Below are 21,691 nucleotides of genomic sequence, written 5' to 3'. Positions count from 1 at the left end.
TGTGGCTAGATGTGGCTTCTGGGGGTAGGAGTGGGAAAAGGTGCTACCAAATAGCCCCAAGGCATGGTCAGAACCAAGGCCGGAACTTATGTCTCTGGCTCCCAGCCCAGTGCTCCATCTACTGCGTTCTACCTCCTCCCCAGGGGTACGTCAGCCTCCAATTTTATTCCCAGCCATTTCACACTTTCCTTGAAGATTGACGGGACATAGCCTATTTAAAAATGAGCTGTTTTCTTCCCGTTCTGAGAGGCCTGTGGTGAGAATTAAAGAGTGGGCTGAAGTGGGAGGCACAGGGGACAGGTGATGGGCCCGGGGCCACTCAGCCAAAATCCAATGCAGCCCCTCTCCTGTCTTGGACCCAAGTCATGGACTCACCACTGCCTTTGAGTCACACAGGCTACACATGCTCAGGCTTCTACCCTATGTGGCTGTCTCCTTGACAGGACTGGTTCCCACAATACATCCAAGAACACTGAGGAGTCAGGGCCATGATGACAATAGTCATTCATAGTGAACGTGATGGAGTGCTTGCCGTGAGCAGGTGCTGCGTTGAGTCCTGTGCCATCTGAACTACAGGCATTCTGTCTTTTAATCCTGGAAGCTAGCTGATGAAGAGGCATGTTTGATCTCCTCCTGGGCAAAGGGATCAGCTCAAACCACCTTATGCATATCAAGAACTTACCGAGTCAGGCAACTGAAGAATTCAGGAGCAGATAAAGGGCTCTTGCAGGCTGCAGGTGCTGCAGTGATGCTGCCAAAAACGTCTCTCTTTACCTCTCAGCCCTACCTTCCTGAGTAGGTTTTGCTCTCAGACATTCTCTCTGCCTGTAAGGCACAGTGGGTGCTAAGGGGCTGGGTGTTTACATTCTAGTAGCTTAGTAGCCCCACAGAATGAAATTGCCTCTGACTTAGTAGTTCCAGAGAAAGCCCCAGAAATGTCTCTCCTTGCCCCACTTTAGGCCACATGCTCAACTTCAAGCCAATCGCTGTGACTCGAATTGGCCAGACCTGGGCTGTACCTCCACTCAGGAGGCCAAACCACTTGAACTGAGAGCTGGGGAAGGTTGCCTGCCCAGCCGAAAAGGGGAGAAGTGCTACAGGAAAGAGCACTGATGCTGAGCACCTCACACCCCCAAAAGATGTGAACTACAAGTAGATAGTAAGAATTCTTTCATTTCCAAGATGAAAAAACTGAGGCACAGAGAGATTAAGTCAACTGCCTCAGCTCCCACAGCCAGAGAGTATCAGGGAGATTCAGATCAAGGCAGTCTGACTCTACAGCCTTAGTTCTCAACCCTCAGGTCACCTAGGCCTGGCCTCATATGCATTCCAAAATTCCCAAGTCTGCCATAAATATTCCTTGAGATTCAGGAGGGGGAAAGGAGTTCCAAGCACTTGAAGACGAGCCACAGGGAGTTGAGAGACTTGCTTGCCAGCCCCAGCCCCTGTCAGGTGTAAGGGAGAAGAGAGGCCTCATTCATCCACTCCCATGGCATCCTTTAGGATGGTTGATTGACATGCAAGAGTCCTTCCTTGGGGGCCTAACAAAGAGGGAGAACCTTCAGTGTAGGCAGATTTCTTTAGTTATCCTAGTAAGTTACAGCCCCGTTACTCTATAGGTTAGGGAAATCTCAGTGGCTTCACTCATAATATATGGGAATGTGACTTGCAGTGTCACAGTGCCAAAACTGCCTCTGGATCATTTGGTGGTGTTAAATTAGGGCTTTGTGCCTCTCAAGGGGCCGCGGATTCATTCAGAAATGATTAACAGTGGTGCCGGACGCATTTGCAAAACAGCAAGCAGCCTCGAAGTCAACCAAGTCAGTAGCAGGCAGGGGCTGGTGTGATTCATAAATAACCTCATGGATTAGAGACTAAACGATGCTGATAGAAATGTTTGGAAGCATATCTTGCTCCGTTTCACCCACAACACTCGTTAGAAGGACAGCTTACTGTCATCCTGCTGTCCCAGCTGCCTAAGAATTGAGGATGTTAGCCGGGCATTGTGGCGGGCGCCTGTAGTCCCAGCTGCTCGGGAGGCTGAGGCAAGAGAATCGCGTAAGCCCAAGAGTTAGAGGTTGCTGTGAGCCGGGTGATGCCACGGCACTCTACCGAGGGCGGTACAGTGAGACTCTGTCTCTACAAAAAAAAAAAAAAGAATTGAGGATGACTTTCACCCTGAGAATTTCACCACAGAACTGAGGAGGGGGGAGGAGAAGGAGCTAATGGTGATAAGGATGATGACCGAAGATGAGCAAGAGTGGGAAGGAAATGAGGCCCTTGCCCTGTGTCACAAGAGAAAGCGTCTCAGCAGCACCTGGGAGCTTGTTAGAAACGCAGAGTCCCAGGCACATCACAGACCCACCGAATCAGAATCTCTGATTGAGAGGGCTCAGGAATTTGCAAGTTACTAGCATTCAAAGCTCACTCCGTATGAGAGCCACTGTTCTATTATTAAGTGAAGTTCATGTCTGTATTTTAGCTGGAAACCAAGGATAGGCTAACTTCAGCTGATAGGATAGAAACAGCAAATTGATTAGTTATTATTCTGTTTACACTCACATTGTCAATGCTAATCATCTCTTTGCTTTCCTAGGGCTCTCTGCCTGCAATAAAGTTGCTAGTCCTTACCCTTAAGAGCACCTTATCAACAGCACAGGCGACGGTGTCCATCAGTCACTAAAGAAGCCTTTGAGCTTCTGTGAATTCCACTCACCTTGCATTTCTCAGGCCAGACCCAAAGCGAATCATCAATTTGGGGATTTTTGTATGTAGTAGATTAATCCTTTAATGGTGGATGTAATCCAGGAATTGTGGATTTGCTCGTGTTGTTACTTGAGCACAGAGCAGTGTTCATTCCATTTTTTCATGGACCTACCCTCCAGGCATGTATTGAAAGCCTAGTGTACAGTACCACTTTGCAAGTAAGAAGAGCTCCTAGCTGCCTACACCCTGAGGTGGAGAGAGACATGACTAATACCAAGCGGGTTACCTGGCCCCTTGGACACACTGTCAGAAGATGCAGTCAAATGCACACACACGTGCCAGGCTCATGCAGGTGTGTGGCTGATGCCAACCCGTGACCCACAAAGATGAGGGTCTGGCCCCAGGAAATATCAGGAGCTGAGTACCACCCCTGCCCCCTGTGCTGAGATTGATCATGTTTCACAACTGCACTAAAGTCTCTTTAGATAAATATGAAGGGAGCCAATTTATTGAATTCCTTGATCTATACTAGATATCCTTCAAACCCTTTCACAGATATTTATAATGGTTAGCACATAGAAAATGCCAGCTCTCTCTGCGTGGATTTAATATATCCACAACCTTCTGTGGCAAACTTTTTAAATTTATCCCCATTTTACAATAGAAACCTAGGCACAGAGAGGGTAATTCACTTTACCCACAGTCACACAGCTCGTAAGTGACAAAGTCAGGATTTAAATGCACACAGCCCAGTTCTTCACATCCCCTCTGAAACTCCAGCGCTCCCACGGCGTAGATATGCCTCGCCACTTTTCAGACGCAAAAATGGAAGCCAAGAAAAGTATAACTTATCCAGCGTTCCACAGCTAAAAGGGATTGACTCAGACCTATCAGACTTAAACATCCATCTTCTTCTTCCCCAAACCCTTCACTACAGTGTTCCTTAACCTTTTTTATCTCATGGCACCCTTGAACCTATAGTTAAACTTCCATGGCACTCTTAAATTATGTTGATCAAAAAAAATAGAGTAAAAAGAGAATACACTCACTGTGCTTTGAACTTCTTTCAAAAATAATTTAATTGGCTCGGCGCTGTAGCACAGTGGTTACAGCACCAGCCACATACACCGAGGGTAGCAGGTTCATACCCAGCCTGGGACAGCTAAACAACAATAGCAATTGCAATAGCAATAACAACAACAACAACAAAAAAAAAATAGCTGGGCGTTGTGGTGGGCACCTGTAGTCCCAGCTACTTGGGAGGCTGAGACAAGAGAATCACTTAAGCCCAGGAGTTGGAGGTTGCTGTGAACTGTAATGCCAGGGCACTTTACCCAGGGTGACATAGTTAGACTCTGTCTAAATAAATAATAAATAAATAAATAAAATTAATTAATGATCTTTGAAAATTTTCAAGGCACACCTAAGATCCTCTCACAGCACACTGGTTGAAAATCACTGCTCTCCTCCCTCCAACCCTGGGGCTGAGCTAGGCATAGAAACATGTATGTACCCGAGTGAAGGGGGTGGCCCCTGCTGCTATCTGGTGGGGCTCAGCAGGGAGGCTGAGAGCATGTGGTGAGTTCACTGGGTGCTGCCCTTCTGACCGCCGTCTTCTGCTTTAGTACCCTCCATGGCAACGACATTTCCAGTGTTCCCGAAGGCTCCTTCAATGACCTTACATCTCTTTCCCATCTGTAAGTAGCCATATTTCTCTCCAATGTGCTTTCAGAACAGAAAATCATGGTAGTGTCAGCAACAGTGTCCTCACTGCTAACCTTCTGGTATGTTCTGTGTGCGTGCAGTATACCTTACTTACTACAGGCTGTCCACACTCTGCCTCCTCGGCCTTCAGAGGCATCCTCACTTGTGTAAACAATGTAAATATTTAACAAGAATCAGCAGAAGACACTATGTGCTAAACACTGCAGACACATTCTCTCATTTCTTACAGCAACAAGGCATTTTTATCCCCTTCCTATACATGATGAAAAAGCGCATATCCTTAACCGCTCTGCTGCCTGCACTGGGTATTCCCTTCTTATTTTATACAAGAGAAAACTGAAGTCCATAAATATTACGTGACTAGCTGAAAGTCACTATCAAGTCAGTGAGACATTGGACTAAAACCCATGTTTCCTAATTCCTAAGCGAGACCTCTTTTCTAGATCAGAGTTCCCTACATTTTTAAAATTATACACCTGAATCAGTGAACATTTTTGATTTTGTATTCCTTCTGTATGTATATTTAATTATTGTTGTATGTATACACTATAATATTGATAGTTATGTATATTATAAAACATTCAAAATAATAGACTATATTATAAAACATTCAAAAATAGAAATGTTAAAGAATGTATATATGTGTGTATATATGTATTTAAAAACAGAGGTTCTAGTATTTTCTTCCTAGACATCAGTTTGGAGATGTCTGCACTGGACTTGCCCCTCGTCCCCTGCAGTGTCAAGCTGAGTGCTTTGAAGCTGCCTTGTAGGCTGCTGGGTACCAGAGTCTGCCTTCTCTGCAGAGTACCTTTCCCAGAGACACTTTAATCGGGCACAAGAGCTAGACAGTCAGACGGCCAGAAGTCTAGGAAGCTCCATAGAAGGGCTGGGACGGGGTTAAGGATTGACTTTTACCAGGGTAGGTGAGAGCCAAGCCTCTGAGGTGGGAGGGGCTTGGTGAGAGTTGACGCATCTGCGAGATTGGACCTGTACTTGGGAGACATGGACCTTTCCCTACTGGAGACTACTCCTCTGAGCCCCATATTAGATACCCCAACCTAGGCAAAGTCTGAAAATGTGATTTTTCAGAGAGCCAAGGAGCAGGGGTCCTCAAACTGCAGCCTGTGGGCCACATGAGGCGGTGTGATTGTATTTGTTCCCATTTTTTTTTCTTCAAAATAAGATATGTGCAGTGTGCATAGAAATTTGTTCATAGTTTTTTGTTTTTTTTTAAACTATAGTCCAGCCCTCCAGCGGTTTAAGGGACAGTGAATTGGCCTCCTGTCTAAAAAGTTTGAAGACTCCTGATCTAGAGCCTAGGAGTCATGCTGGGCGGGAGCACTGACTTCTGTTCTGCCTCTTAGGGCTCTGGGAACTAACCCCCTCCACTGTGACTGCAGTCTGCGGTGGCTGTCGGAGTGGGTGAAGGCGGGGTACAAGGAGCCTGGCATTGCCCGCTGTAGTAGCCCTGAGCCCATGGCTGACAGGCTCCTGCTCACCACCCCCACCCACCGATTTCAGTGCAAAGGTAGGTGCTGCCCCCACCCACCTTTCTCTGCCCCCTGTGGAGTCTGCTCTGTCTTTAACAGTCTTTCAGAGTCGGGCATCTCAGCAAATATGGCTACTAAAACCATCATCCTGTCTCTTCCAAGGTCGCACAGAGAGACTGTGATGCGGAGAGCGATGTGGACTACATCTAAGAGTCCGCATGTCACTCTCCCCACCACGTCTCTGCCAGTGTTCCCACACACCTCCTCACTGCCTTCTTTCTATACATAGCTTCCCATGGTTACGAAAACCTTTAACCTGCATTGTTCACCCAACATTATTAGAGCATAAGCATTTTCCCATTTTGCTGCAAAAAACATTTTGTACCTGTGATTTTTATTAACTGCATCATTATCACAATAATACTCTGTTCTTATGCAACAGGAATGATGGTAAGCACTTGTAACATTTATTCATGGTTATTTTCCTTTACTCTGTAATACCGATGTAGAATAGATTGTAATATTACCTTCATCTTTAAAAGTGAGAAAACTGGGCCTTGTTCAGGTTAAATGACTTCTTCACACTGTTGGAAAGATTATAGGCCTTTCTTATTCCAGAATGCACAATCTTGACCACCAGGCTATAATATTCCACAATTGATTTAATCAGTTTCTGCTTTTGAATCTTTAGAATATTTTCTTTTTATTCTTACCACTGATGCATAAAGATTTTTCTCTATTTGAAATCATGTGCTTAGGTAAGATTCAGGGAAATTGTTAAGGTCTTCACACATATTGCCATTGATTTCCAAAAAAGGATTATAACCAACTTATATTCCCAACAGCACCTTTCAAGTGCCCTTTTCATTAGACTCTGTCATTGTTTTATCTTGTTTTGTAATCACTGCTAATTCAATAGATTAAACAAGTCTTTTATTTTGTCCTTAATTATTTTGTCAAACATTTACTGTATTTTACTGTGTATAATGTGCTTCCGTGTACAATGTTCACCCACATTTTTGACCCAGCCTTTCAGTAAAACACCATGTGAAGAAGTGGGCTAGATCTCAACCAGAGACACATCTAGGGAGGGTTAACACTCTCCTGGTAAATGTGCAGATTGCACTTCCCTCATGCAGCCACCAGCTCTGCGAAGACTGGTGTTTCCCTCTCTCCCAGAAGCCCTTCCCTCTCCACCATGTCGGGCCACAGCTGAGATGGCTACACCACATGTGGTGGCAGGAAGGGAGCTTCTGAGGCCACGCAGCCTATAGGCATGGGCAGATTCTTGGAGTCCATGCAGGGCTCCCAATCCCCTCTGCACGGCCAGGCTGAGTGGCTGCAGGCCTCACATGGCATAGCCACAGCTTACCTTGCCAGCCCTACCACCTCCTCTCCCCCGATCAAAGTGGTCATCAGAGGCTGCTCTATCCTGCTCCCACCAGATCCCAGATCTTCCCAGACTGGAACCCCATGCACCAGGCGGGCTCTGACGGGAGGGCCCTGAGGCCCCAGGAGGCCCACTGGGTTCCCACTCCTAAGCCATACTACACATGTATAATGCACATTCTTCTTTTATCCCTCAAAAATTTGGGCAAAAAAAGTCCATTATACACAGAAAAATACAGTACTTATCATTTGTGTTACACGTTTTTCTGTTAATGTCCATTGTTTGACTCTTACAACCTTAATGTTAATTTTGATTCATAGATACACTTTACCCCCTAAAATGTGAGTTCTGCTGAAAGCAGAAAAACATTCGATTGGTTTAAAGCTAATTTTAATTTTCCTCCTTCTGCTACTAAGTTATCTAATCTGATTCTAAAGAGGCCCACCTTGTCCTAGAATAGCTTGGATTGCAATGTTGGCTGCATATTTTGGAAATCATCTCAGGATCTTCAAAATTTACTGATGCCTGGTTCCACCTTCTGGATTCTGATTAAATTGTCCTGGGGTACAACTTGGGTCAACTTGGGTGTGCAGGTTGTTGAAAGCACCACCGCTGGCTCTGGTATAAGATGACTAACTTATCCTGGGTTTGTCTGGACCTTGCTGGACACACTGAAAGCTGTGTCTCCAAGCAGACCGAAACAGATTGTCCCCCTCTTCTCATGCAGACCCAGAGTCGAGTCCCCTGGTACAGGCTCTCGATCGGGTCATGCCGTTCACCAACCCACAAATGACCATTTATAAATTAATCTCCAACCCACCTCCGAGTGGATGACTGTTAGTCTCAGGATCATTTACAGGTCTAACGTTAAGTAGGGCCTGTTTATCCCGGTCTGGGTGTCATTGTCAAAGCTGGGTGCAGCAGCAGGACAGAGCTGCCTTTGCAAAACTCTGTGTAGCAACCATGACCTCCCACTAGCCCTCACAGCTGAAGAAAGCAGGTGAACTGTCACGGATGTGAGTGCACCTGAGCACAGCTTGCCATCCATCAGCAGCTTCTCTGCCATGTCCTCTGTTCATTTCTTACCTGCGGGGTGTTGCAGGGAGGACTTCTGTGTATGCCTTTGGACCAAGCATCGTGCCCTCCTTAGCCCAGCACAGACTATTCCATGGAAGGGGTATTTGAAGACAGAGAAATGGGTGGTCCAAATGGAGCCTGGACTCAGAGCTTCCTAGACTATGAAAAGATACACAGGGGGTTTCTAATTATGGTGCATTGTTTGCAGATTAGCACCAAAATCGGATCAGGCTAATTACAGTAATTGATTTGACTGCAGAAGTACTTGTGAATAATGTCCCACTGTGATATTTCCTCGCTGGACAATGGCTGGATTAATGGGACTCGCTGGACTAGATGTGCTGGCTGAGGAGAGCAAGCTACCATCTGGGTCTGGAGTAGGTAGGGGCTGGTAGCCGGCTGAGGAAGGGACCAAGGCAGAGGAGGAAAGAGTGGGAGGTGTGACCGTGAGTACATTTAGAACCTGCCGTCAATACTCTGTGGTTTTGCTGCCCAGGGCCAGTGGACATCAACATCGTGGCCAAATGCAACGCCTGCCTCTCTGGCCCGTGCAAGAACAATGGGACATGCAGCCCGGACCCTGTGGAGCTGTACCGTTGCACCTGCCCCTACAGCTACAAGGTACGGCAGAAGGCCCTGCCCCCTTCTTTCATGCCTCAAGGAGGGGCACCAAGCCCTGTGCCATCCTTCCTTCTCCAAGGGCAACCTGGATGACCACTGTACCACAAAGTGGCCCTCTCCAGTAACACTCTTCATCTCAGAACTGGCAAGTGCTGCCCGGTCACATCACTGTCATGCCAGTCAGAGATAACCCCAGGTAGTCTTAACAATGATTCCTGCTATAAGGAGGAAAAGAAACATTTGTTTTGTATTTCCCTTACAAAACATGGGGAAATGAAGTATCAGAGAGAGAGTTGAACTGCTTCCAAGTAGAAGCATCCTTTGAACCACAGTCCTGACTTCACTTCTAAGGGGATTTCCAGGACCACTGCCCCACAACCTTGCCCTTAGAATGGCCAACCCCAAATGTGCTGGTTCCAGCTTGTTGAGAATACAGGGATGGGGGATTGAAAGGCCTGGGGGCTGGCAAACCCACCATACTGTTGATGGACCCAGGTTAGCCAGCAAGGAGATGGCCTCCCCTCTATCCTCCCCAGACATTCGGGCTAATTCCAAGACAGTCCTTGCTCTCTTCTCTCCCAGAACCATCCAGAGCACTTGGTCGTGCCCCCCTTCTGACACCTCTGGGGTACGTCTGTATTCTCCCTTGGAGTACAGACTGTGTGTCTCCCTCCCGACACACACAGAGCACAGATTACATGCCAAGCATTCTGCTCGGCATTTTACCCACCTTTTCTTTTTAAACACTGTGGGAAACCTATAAAGAAGGTCTCATTAATTCCCATTTTACCAATGTGAAAACTGGGCCTCTGGCCGTTAGGGAGACTTCACTCAGTGCCCAAAGCTTGTAAGCAGTCGCATTGGGATTAACCACCAGGGCCATATGATTTCACAGCCCAAGCTCTTTCCCCTGGAGGGTTTCCTGGATAGCTGAGGCTGTCACTGTGCTTCGCCTGGGACCAGCAAAGCTGTGGCTCTTCCACAGGGCCCTCCCAGGCTCCAGCATTCCTGGGCTCCCACCTGAATGCACCGGCAAGCCCAGAGTTTCGTGACAGCCTGCAGCTTGCCTCATGCACACAACCTGGTGTAGGCTGAGTGAGGGTGGTACGTCTGGGTCTCTGTCCTCAGTGGGATAGGGCGTGTGTACGGAGATGTTTGCTCTGGAAAACAAGGCTACCTGGTGTCTTAGTTGTCGTCGGGCTTCTAGCAGATAGTGTCAGAGTGCCACCTATGGGCCTGGGACAAGAGATTCCCTTCGAATCCAGCCACCCCCAAATCCTCAAATTCATCAGTCAGACCCGTGTACCCTACACACACACTGTTATTAGCAAGAGAAGAGTTGATGAGCAGGCATACTTAGGAGGTATGAATCTTCTGAAAGTCCCTTGTGTGGATTCAGTGGCGAAAACTCCAGCTGTTTTAGATCCGCAGGTGTGGAGTTAGCTTTGTCATTCGCTAGCTGCGTGGCAGGGCCAGTAACCACCTCAGCCTTCCCATCCACACATCGGACCTGTTCACAGGTTCGCTGTGGGAATCACAGGTGTGATAGGTATGCAATACTCCTGGGACAATGCCTGGCATTGAGTAAGCCCCCGATAGGCTAGCGTACTGCTGCTTTTTTACTGTCACCCTTGTGTGCTGGTCCCTCATTCCAGGGTGTAGATCAGGTCATCAGTAGCATATGGTATGTTGCTGGTTTCATTAGCAATTAGCTGTCTATGACACTATGACCTGTCAAGGACCTTCATTCTCCTAGAAACTGGGACATCTGAATTTGTAACATTCCCAATTCCATAGATGTACAATTCTCTTTATAATCACCAAGAAAGGGCCAGCTACTCATTTGGACCTTAGGAATTTGTTCCTTCCTCTATTATTATTATTTTTTTTTTTTGAGATAAAGACTCACTCTCTTGCTCCAGGCTAGAATGCTGTGGCATCGTACCTCACAGCAACCTCAAACTCTGGGGCTCAAGCGATTCTCTTGCCTCATCCTTCCAAGTAGCTGGCACCACAGGCATGCACCACAGTGCCGAGCTAGTTTTCCCACTTTTAGTAGGGATGGGATCTCGCTGTTGCTCAGGATACTTTCAAACTCCTGAGCTCAAGAAATCCACCCACCTTGGGCTCCCAGAGAGCTAGGATTACAGGCATGAGCCACTGCACCTGGCCCCCTCCTCTAATTTTTATAATCACCTTATGAGGTGGCTTAGTATCATGCTTATTTTAAAGACAAGGTAAACTATTTCACATACTGAGTCTCGCTTCTCTCTCTTTAAAATTGGCCTGAATCTGAGAATAGTAGAGCTGAAGTCTAGGCCTCTCCCAGCTAAACTTGACCACACTATGAAACATAGCCTGGCCGTCATGGTCAGAGCAAAGACAGCATCTCTGGGGCAACTGCAAGGATAGGGCCATTTGTTAAACTTTGCTCCCAGGATTCTGACCATCTTTTCAATTTCTGAAGAACTTTAATGGAGACTTTGATCTTTAGGAAACTGATGGGCCCAGGCAGGTCTTGGGTATGTGGTGATGATGGTGATGCTGATGGTAATAATTGTAACAACAACAGTAATATTAAAAACCAGCATTTATTGAGTGCCTACTATGTACTGACAGTGGACTAAATGAGGTATATATACACACATATATATTTCTGTATTTTTTTTTTTTGCATACTCCTCATCAAAGCCCTTGGATACAATTTCTAAAGCAACCCTTATTTTACAGTTGAAGAAACTGAGCACAGTAGGTAAAAGTTTTGGGACCCAACCAATTCCAGAACTCTTGGCCACTGCCTTCTCTGCCCATTGGCAAGCACTGTGATTGTGGGCACTGAGGGTGAGGACCCCTAACCATTTAGGATCTGTCTCAATTTCCAAGGTAGAAAAAAGCAGAGGGTGGCAAAAGAAAGAACCCCAAGCAGGACCCTCGGGAGCCTATGCCGATGACCTTGGACAGCTCCCACTCTTCTCCTCACTCAGTTTCCTCAACTGTAAAATGGGGCAGGTTGAATGAAAAGGGTCATTTAGCTGTGGCCACACTACCTCACACTGCCTATGCTGAGTCTGTTCCTTTCGCTCTCCTCCTGACCAGGGTTCGAGCCCACCCTAGCAGAGCGACCACAATCTCCAGACACCCACAAAACCAAGCTCGAAGTTGAGCCATTTATCTGCCTATTTCCAGATATCTCAGTTTTTCCATCAACTGCTTGAGTGACCTTGGAAAACCACAATATTACAAAACAGCATTGCTGCCACTGTTTAATGTTTGATAGCAGCTACTGTTAATCTCCTATAATGCCAGGCCTTTGTGAAGCAGTTTGAATGCATTATCTCAGGGAATGCTCTTAATCGTCCTATGAAATAAGTTTTACTATCCTCTTTTCCTTGAAAAAACTAAGATCAAGTGCCGGCCCCATATACTGGAGGTGGTGGCCACCCCAGCCAAAAACTGCCAAAAAAAAAAAACCAACTAAGATCAAATAAGTTAGCCAAGCTCCCCCATTAGGAAATACATGAGCTGAAACCAGAACCCAGCTATCTCTTGCAAGACAGTATATAGTATACCCTTACCCAATTCATGATCTAAGGTCAAGCCTCATCTTCCCCACCTGTAAATGACAATAATCATACTCACCTGAACAGCTTTTGTAAGGATACAAAGGGGTTATATGTGTACTTTGCCTGCCTCAGTGCCAGGATTCAGTAGTTACTTCCTAAAGCATAATGATTTTGCTGCTATTTTAAGATCTGGGGAAATAAAATGTATTGGCTGATTCTTTTTCAGCCATTTACTTTCATGCACGTATGTTCAGTATCTCAAAACAGTGCTTCTCAAACTTTAACATGCTCAAGAATCACCTGAGGATCTGATTAAAATGCAGGTTCTGATTCAGAAGATCTAAGGCCAGTCCTGAAACATGTGTGTTCTAACCAGCTTCCAGGGGAGGCAATACCATTAGTCCAAGGACCACGCTTGGAGGTGCAAGGTCTTAGAAGAGCTCTCCTGGCCCCATATCGGAAAGTTCCTAGTGAGGTTAGCTGTTCCCAGTGTCTTTTAAAGGCCTGGCCGTGTCCTGCACACGTGTACACACACACACACACACACACACACACACACACACACACATACAGGAGGTGGGGTGGGGAGTGGAAAGTGTGGTGGAGGACCTAGGAGATTATAAATCCGGTGGGTTTAAGCAAAATGAGACTGAAGAGAATTGAATCAGGCTAATTAGCCAGGCATGGGCAATGGCAATTATTTCTCAAGGACATATAAGTGACAGAAATCCCACCTCCAGGCCCAATTACCATGTCATCAAGTCCTAGGATCTGCCTTCTGGATTTCTGTGCTTGGCATAAAAGACAGGAGGAGACACGGCCACCTCCACCCCTGCCCACCCACTGTCAGGAGTAGTGGTACTTGCCAGTTCCCCAGAGCAGAGAGGCTGGCACAGGCAGGGGCGAGGGAGGCCCTGCCTTAAACTTCTCAAGGTTATCCGGCCCTTCCCTCAGTCTGTCTGTCTACCACCACTCCCCTATACAGACGTACCTCTTGCACTATTTGGCATAAACCGAAGACCTGAAAACACATTTTAATCAGGCACATTCAGCCCTGCCTCAGGACCTGGTCATCAACGTCCATGATCATTATCATCGTCGTCATCTCTGTTATTGACGGAGCTGCTGTTACACACTAGGCACCTTACATTTGTGTGATTTCTAATCACTAGTTAACTCCCCATAGGATAGGTACTTATTCCCATCTCATAGAATGAAAATAAGGCTCAGAGAGCCATTTCATCAAGGCACACAGCAGCCTCACTAGAATTTGCACCCCGCTCTGCCTCCCCTACGAACCGTGCAGTGGGAGGGGCAGGCCAAGCGGCCCACTGTGCAGGCTCCTGGCGCCCACTTGGGACGCGGGTGTCTGCGTTCAGACACTTGGTGCTGTGCGATCTTGGACATATTATCTTACTTTCTAAGTCTGTCTGCCCTGTCTGGGAAAATGAGTGTAATAACAATTGTACCAACCTCACAGGGTTGTTGTGAACATTCTCTGTGGTCGTGAATATAGAACACTTAGCATGCAGCCTGGAATGGAAAATGTGCTCAGTAAGGTGAGTGGGAATTAGCACCGGAGTTTCCACTCCACACACTGACTCTCAGAAGGCAGCCCTGTGTTGCTCTGGTTTAGGAGAAACCTGGGTACCATGCCAAGCCACACTCTCTCCCTACCCTCTGAGAAAACTGTCACTGGCCCCTTAGCTGTGACAGAACGTGAGCGGAACCAGACAGACAGGACCCCTGCCTTCCGGCTGCTGGAGACAGGGCCTGAGGCTCTGACATCTCAGAGAGTCCGCAGCAGAGGCTGCCTTGTACCCGAGGCCCCGAGCCCAGTTGGCAGTGCCATGGCAGCCAGGAAGCCCCAGTCCCATTCCGTTATAGGCCCAGGCAGCAGCCCAATAGGGAACAGTTTTCTCAAGCAGATGGTGACCAGGTGGTGTGGCAGTGGGCGGGCTCCCATGATCATCCCCACCTGGCCAGTGCCTAAGGCCCTGAACCCAGGGCCCAGAAACACAGCAAACACTTCTCCAGACCCCACACTACCAGGTCCTGCAAGGGACTGCTTGCCAAGCCATGGGTACAGCCCTGGCCCGTCAGTCCCAAAGGAGAAGCAGGAACCAGAAGGCCAAGAGGAATTGGGCTGCTCCCGGGGATACCAGGTCTTCCAGGCTCTGCCATGGGGCCACCTGCCTCAGTGCCCTTACCCTGGCCATTCATCCTGCCTGGCGTGCTTCTCCCCACAAACCTGAAAAGGCTACCCACTTCTCAGTTCACATGTCCCCTTCCCCAGGGTACAGCTCCAAATGAACTCCATCCCATCCCAAACTTTCTATCACAGGGAGTCTCAACCTGGCCTAATGTGGGACTCACCTGCAGATCTTGAGAATAAATACCAATGCCTGGACCCACTCCAAACTAATCAAGGGTCAACCTCTGGGGGCTGTCACTGTGAAGGAGACAAGGTCTGGTGGCCACACGTCAGCCTTAGTCCACTCTACTCGAGCCATGGATTATAGTTAATCTTCAGGGAGGCTAATAGCAAGATCATCTGCTAGCACCTACAGAAGGCCTTCTGTGTGCTGGGTCTTAGTCTGCTTATGTTGCTGTAAATGAATCCACAAGGCTGAGTAATTTATAAAGAAAAGAGGTTTGTTTGGCTCATGGTTCTGCAGGCTGTACAAGAAGTGTGGCACCAGCATCTGATTCCAGTGAGGGCCTCAAAAAGCTTCCCTTTGTGGTGGAAGGTGACGGGGAGCAGCGTCACATGGCAGGACAGAAAGCAGCGGGTGGGGATAGGTGCTGGGCTCTTCTCAACAATGAGCTCTTTGGGGAACTAATAGAGTGAGAGCTCACTCTCACCTCACGGAGAACAGCACCAGGCCATTCATGAGAGATCTGGCCCCCTGACCCAAATACCTCCCCAAGGCCCCACCTCCACCGTGAGAGACTAAATTTCAGTAATGAGATTTGGAGGGGACAACTGTATACAGACTATATCAGTGGGATAAAATGAAACCTCTAGTTTAATTCTCATTGCAACCCCATGAAGTAGACTTAGAGAGGTCAAAAGGTTTTTGCAAGGTCATGGTCAGCCAACTCAAAAGAGATGGAACTAGAATGTGAAACTGGGTCTGCTTGAGTCCAAAGCCCATGCTCTTGCCTGCAGCTGGGATGGAGGGGGGTGTGAATTCTGGGAAGTAGGACAGCTGGAGCCAGAAACCACAAGTTCTCAGCAGTCTTGGCCATCTCACTATGGGGTGACTAAAGACAAGGCTCCCTTTGGCTTGGCCTGATTTACACAGCACTCTTGTCCTGGGGCCTCTTCCTAGCCACCTCCCCGGTTTTCATCCCAGGAGACACCAGGCACCATGGTCTCCTTGGCCATGGCAGCCACTGAAGGCTTCCCTAACCAGGCCCTTCTCCCTCTTCTGCTCCTCAGGGCAAGGACTGCACCATGCCCATCAACACCTGCATCCAGAACCCCTGTCAGCACGGAGGCACCTGTCACCTGAGTGACAGCCACAAGGATGGGTTCAGGTAAAAGCTCACCCCAGCTATCACCTCAGAGGGCTTCACGGGAAGATTCCCCAGGGCAGGCTGAGGAAGCAGAGCTGCGTCCACTGAGGGCTGCTCTCTGCCACACAGTCACTTAGGAGCATGACCTCTGCTGGGTAGTACAATTGGACTTCCTGTACAGATAGAGAAATTGAAGCATCAGAAGGATAAACCCTTTGCCTAGAGTTACACAGCAAGAATCAGCGCAGGGATCTGAATCCAGACACCAACCTCCTGTCTCCTCCAAGGGAGGCTGCAGCAGCTGGCTTAAGTCAGAGAAGGACAGGATGCTAGTGCAGAGACCACCAGTCCTGTGCTCCACCACTCGTTTCCATGTTCTAAATAACAGTAGCAGATGACATTGATTCCATGCTCACGAGGTACAGGTCCTGATTAGTCGTGCCTCACCTGATTTAAATCCTCTGACATCCCTGTCTGGTAGGTGGGTATTGTATTACCCCCATTGAACAGATGAGGAAATTGAGGTGCAGAGATTGTTTTCCTCTAGGTTACATATGCTGACACTCATTCCTGGATCTTCCAACCCCCTCCCCCCACCACCACCACCATTAAGATTTCAGGAGAACAGAAGACAGAAGCCATTTAAGCTTTTTTCATCCCTGTCCTCGGCCCAAACCTCAGGCCCATTCCTTCTTCACACCTTCCCCATAAACTTTCAGATGCCCAGTTTCCTGGCCTTTGGTCCTGTCAGAGCAGACTGCTGGGAGCAGGCTTCTTTGGCACCACTAATAAGCTGGTGGGATAGGTAGCAGCGACTCAGCAGTAAAGGCTGGGGCCACCCAATGCCGAGCTCTGTGCCTACGTCTTAGAGCTCAGGTTGCAAACAATTAACTATCAAAAGCACTCCAGCCAGAGACTGCTGTGTGGCCTGTGAAAGAAATCAAATTCTGGGCTCCCAGTTTCCCTCCTTGGGGAACCCAGCCCGCCTACATGTCCACCTGCCAAGCCAACCCCATCAAACTCTGACTCTTGAAAAGTAAAATTCAAGGCAAAATTCCTTTTCCTGACTGGAGGCAGCCAAGCCACCCACTCCTGCCCAATCACGCAGAGCAGGGAAATCTATCTCACAGCAGCAGCCACAGGGTACCAGCCAGGAAACACGCCTCCAGGGCCAAGAGCCTGGCTCCCCACCACCCAAGTTTGGGGTGCAGGCAGTGGGGGATTGGACCAGGGAAGAGCTCCCCCTGCTGGTGGTTGGGTTTCTCCCATCTCAGCCTGAGGTGCCAATGAACAGAAGTATCTCCTTCCCAGCCTCAGTCTTGAGGGAGTTCAAATGAACTGGACATATTTTTAGAATTTTTTTATTTTTGAGACAGAGTCTCACTCTGTTGCTCTGGGTAGAGTGCCATGGCATCATCACAGCTCACAGCAACTTCAAATTCTTGGGCTTAAGCAATCCTCTTGCCTCAGCCTCCCAAGTAGCTGAGACTACAGGCACCTGCTGCAAGGGTCAGCTCATTTTTTCTGTTTTTATAGTGGGTTTTTCTCTCTTGCTCAGGCTGGTCTCGAACTCCTAAGCTTAGGCAATCTACCCATCTCAGCCTCCCAGATAACACAGTTCTCCTCCTCATCATCAGAATTCTGGAGCATCACCAGCCACTTCCTGCAGGCACTTCCCTAATCTTGCTTCATTGCCCGCTCACAAAAACTGCAAAGGCTGGTGGGGTTGACCACACAGGGGCCAGGACAAGAGACGGGACCTGTCCTAATCCCTGCAGCTCACTCATTCCTCCGCAGATCCCCAAGGCTTCCTGGGAGGACTGGGAGACCTCAGCTTCCTCTCATGCTCCATTCACTCCATGCGAACGCCCTGCCCCCCTCACCAGCCAACACACACCCCTGCCAGGGAGTTCTGAGGCTCAGAGCAGCTGATCTTTGGGAAAACAAAGGGGCAACCCTGAGTCTTAAGACTTTTGAAAACCTACCCCCTGCCTGGCTCTGAAGAAGTAGGCCTTTTTGATGAACTCCCAGGGTCTCTAACAGAAAAAAGTAAGAGCCCTCTTGCTGAGTACCTCGTGAGCTCAGACTCAAGAAGCCCCTGGCCTTCTGTAGCAAATGTGCAAGGTTTTTAAGCTTCAGAGGAAAGAGGGCTGAGCAAGATTCTAGGACCCCAGAAATATCCTCTTAGTTTAGTCTGCTTTACTTTTTTAGCTAAATCCCAAATCACAGCAGTCTCTGTAGGGAAGGCCTGGATTTCCAGGTCAGAAGCTGGAACACGCTCCCATGGATGTAAATCCCTGCCAGGCAAGATCCATGGTTGTGTCTATTCAGTCAGACACTGGCTTCCCACCCCTCCCCAGCCCAGCCGTTATCTGTTCTGACTCATCCTGCCTGCCTGGTCCTAGGGACATGACCAGGGGCAGGCAGGGAAGTTGAGGTTTTTATCCAGGAGATTTAACACTCCAGAGACAAGTGACAGAAATGGGTCATGCTGACTTACGGTACTTAAAGCCACGTTCACTCAAGAGCCTCAGTCTTGGCAGGAGAGGGATCCTCTCCTCCCTCCCACCGCCTCATCCCCCAGAAGCCGGAAGGGGCTGAGAAGTGGTAGGACACACAACAAGGAGAAGTGACGTCGCTGAGGGAAGGGGAGGAGCTGGGGTGGTTTGTAGCACTTCTGAGTGTTTTCCATGTGCCATGTCCCCTTCTGGGTGTTTTGCTCGTGTAATCTCATTTAATTTCCACAACCACCCAAGGCCAAAAGCAAGAAAGCGCCAGACCAGACTTCCTTCCCAGGAAACCTGGTGCAGAGCCTGGGATCTTGGCCACCGCGCCGTGCCTCCCTACCCCCACCCAACTCCTAGAGATGGAAAGCCTGCCCTAGAGTGAAAAAAATCACTCAAAGGAGGATGTTTATCACGCACTCTTTGTCTACAAAGAAAGGGGGGTTAGAAGACAGCTGAAAGAGTTTAAGCCATATCCAGAAAACCACTTCCAGCTGGGGAATGGTAAAGGTGGCTTTGCTGGAGGGCCAGGCAGAGAGTGTTGGCTGGGGATGGAGGGCTGATGAATGACCTCTCAGGCTCATAAGGGACTTCCTGCCAGGTCCCTAAGCCTTCATGTGCCCCCAGTGCTGTCTCAGACTTCCATGCAGAGGAGAGACCTGGCTAATTGTCTGCCTGCCCTTCCTCTCTGCCGCCCCTGCCGCCTGACTCCTGGCTCCCCTCCTACCCATCACACATGTCCCCAAAGCTGTTCCTGCCCTCTGGGCTTCGAGGGGCAGCGGTGTGAGATCAACCCAGATGACTGTGAGGACAATGACTGTGAAAACAATGCCACCTGTGTGGACGGGATCAACAACTACGTGTGTGTCTGCCCACCTAACTACACAGGTGAGCATACACGTGTGTGGGGTGGGGTGGGGGTTGTGAGTAGTGCCATTTTCTTAGCTTCTTCCAGGGGCCCCACCCGCCTTCTCCCTGTGGACAGAGGCTCAGACCCCAAGCCCCTTCTGTGCCATGAGGAGCTGCCCAAAATCCCTGTCCGTTAGCTTGCCTGTCTCTACCACTCCCCTGCCAGCAGCCAGAAGATCACTAGCCCCTTCCCTCTTTGAAACCAGCCCCCAGAGCTTGCCAGCATCCATTTATTCAGTCAATGGCCAGCCCCTCCTGCAGGGACCCTAGAGACCCAATGGTGTTTGCAGCCAGCAGAGAGCCACTTGCATTGTGTTCATGCTTTGTTCAGGTCTAGGCAACTGTCTCTGGAAATCTGCATTTTCCAGATCCTGGGGATAGAAAAATGAACAAGACAAAGTTCTTTCTCATAAGAAGCTCAAAGTCAGGTAGAGGCAGACATGGGTTCCATAGAGTGAGAACATAACACCTGGAAGCCTTGGGGTGCGGGGGTGAGATCACAGGAGGAACCTAGCCCAGCTGGAGAGTACACAAGTCTCCCTACAAAAGGTTATTCCTCAGAAAATCATTCTGGCCACCCATTCCCAAAATAACATACCTTTATTTCCTGCATTAACAGCTCCTAATAAAGACAGTTAAATATGCCATTAGATTGTGAAGCAAAATACCAGTAACTGTGCAGACACAGCCTACTCTGTTAGGAAACCAACCTGAAGCGGCATATCCCAGACTGGAATTTCATAGATTTCATGAGTTATTTGAGGAAAAGGCCCCATGGGCAAAGAAGTTTGGGAAGTACTTCATATAACAATAACAACCCTGTTCTTGGAGCTCTATGATATAAATTACATAGTGGAGGTCCTGGAAATTCCTGCTTCAAAGAAAACTGTGTAAGTTGGTTTAACCCAGCAGGTCCCAAACGTATTTTACCTTGGAGCTCGCTTTTACTCAACTCTGGAACATCTTTACTAACCCAGAGGCCTTCTGTGGCAGGGAACCTATTTTAGAAAGTGCTAGCCTAAGGCAAGGAGAAAATGATGGTGGCGGCTCAGGGACTCCCACCCCTGGCCCACTGGAACCTGGCTTTTGTGTCAAAAGCAAAGTGGGAGGTGGAAACACAGGGAAGATGAAGAGAAACAGTCCCCAGCGTTGCAGAGAAGGAAGCTGGGTGGCTCCTGTGGGCTCTCAGAGCCTGTGCCTTTCTCAAGCCTCCAGCCCAGTAGCCAAGTATCCCCAGTCACACTCAAGAGACTTCTGGAATGTGCCATGGCCACCTACTCCATTAGTTCTGGGCCTCTTGGGACCCCATAGAAGCCTTCAGGCTGAGAGTAAATTGGTGCAGGGGCAGCCTCCTTTGTGCCCTGTATTTTGAAAGAATGGAGGTGCAGCCAAGAGTTGCATCAGCAGCAGGCCGTACGTACTGTAGGCAGGACACTGAATTAGCCGCTAGAGAGCCCGGGAAGTCTAAGGTGTGTGCTCAGCTCACAAGGGGTTTCCAGCCTACCCCACAGGAATCATTGCGTAGAGTTAAATCATTGGTCAGGGAGAATCTGCTTAGTGCCAGCCAAGAGAGAGTAAAAATCCCAGCAGTAGAGGAGAGAACTGAGGGGCTCAGAATAGGCTTTGTGGCAAAGGAGGGGCTTCCGCTGAATTTATGGGAAGCAGAGGGTTAGAGGGAGGAGAGCTGGGGAAACCATGTAGAGGAAGCCTTCCTGCCCAGCTGAGGCCTGCCTGGTGTCTGCAGCTAAGCAGGCCACACTTCTCATCTGTTGCACTGTGTTGCTGAGGGTGTGGGGCATGGTGGATTTCTCTGTCCCAGAAAACGTCCAAGTCCTACAAAGACACTTGTCTTCCTCTCCAGGTCTCTCCAGGTGACGAAGAGAGGAGGATTATGAGAACAAGGTGCCCTCTGGGTCCTGAGGGGCAAGGGTAGAATGTAGAGAGGAGAGGGTCACGGTCCCTTCCTAGGCCAGGGTAGGGGTCAGCTCGTCCCCACAACAACAGGGAACACAATCACCGCTGTGTCTGTCATTCGTTTCTCCCCAGCCAGCCCTCCTGACTCCCTCTCCCTGTCCGCAGCCTTCTCTAGCTGCCCCCACCTTGGATCTTGCTCCACCTGGCTTGATTGGGTAGAATTTGAGGAAACACAAAACTCAGACCTTAAAATCTGGTCTTGCCTCC

At 48.7% G+C, this 21,691-nt stretch overlaps 1 protein-coding gene across 2 annotated transcripts in view; it reads left to right on the top strand.

Moving 5' to 3' along the window:
- SLIT3 (slit guidance ligand 3) overlaps nt 1-21,691 on the top strand; it is a 677,992-nt gene that overhangs the window by 622,946 nt on the left and 33,355 nt on the right. For both annotated transcript variants that reach the window (XM_053566757.1, XM_053566758.1), the window contains 5 exons: nt 4,332-4,403; nt 5,799-5,962; nt 8,888-9,012; nt 16,021-16,118; nt 19,350-19,489. In XM_053566757.1, coding sequence (XP_053422732.1) covers nt 4,332-4,403; nt 5,799-5,962; nt 8,888-9,012; nt 16,021-16,118; nt 19,350-19,489 — 599 coding nt within the window. The remainder of the gene's footprint in view (nt 1-4,331; nt 4,404-5,798; nt 5,963-8,887; nt 9,013-16,020; nt 16,119-19,349; nt 19,490-21,691) is intronic.

This window comes from Nycticebus coucang, chromosome 17 (genome assembly GCF_027406575.1).
Source record: "Nycticebus coucang isolate mNycCou1 chromosome 17, mNycCou1.pri, whole genome shotgun sequence".
Lineage (NCBI taxonomy): Eukaryota > Metazoa > Chordata > Mammalia > Primates > Lorisidae > Nycticebus > Nycticebus coucang.
The sequence above is the reverse complement of the archived record's forward strand: the minus strand, read 5'-3'. Positions and strand labels throughout refer to the sequence as shown.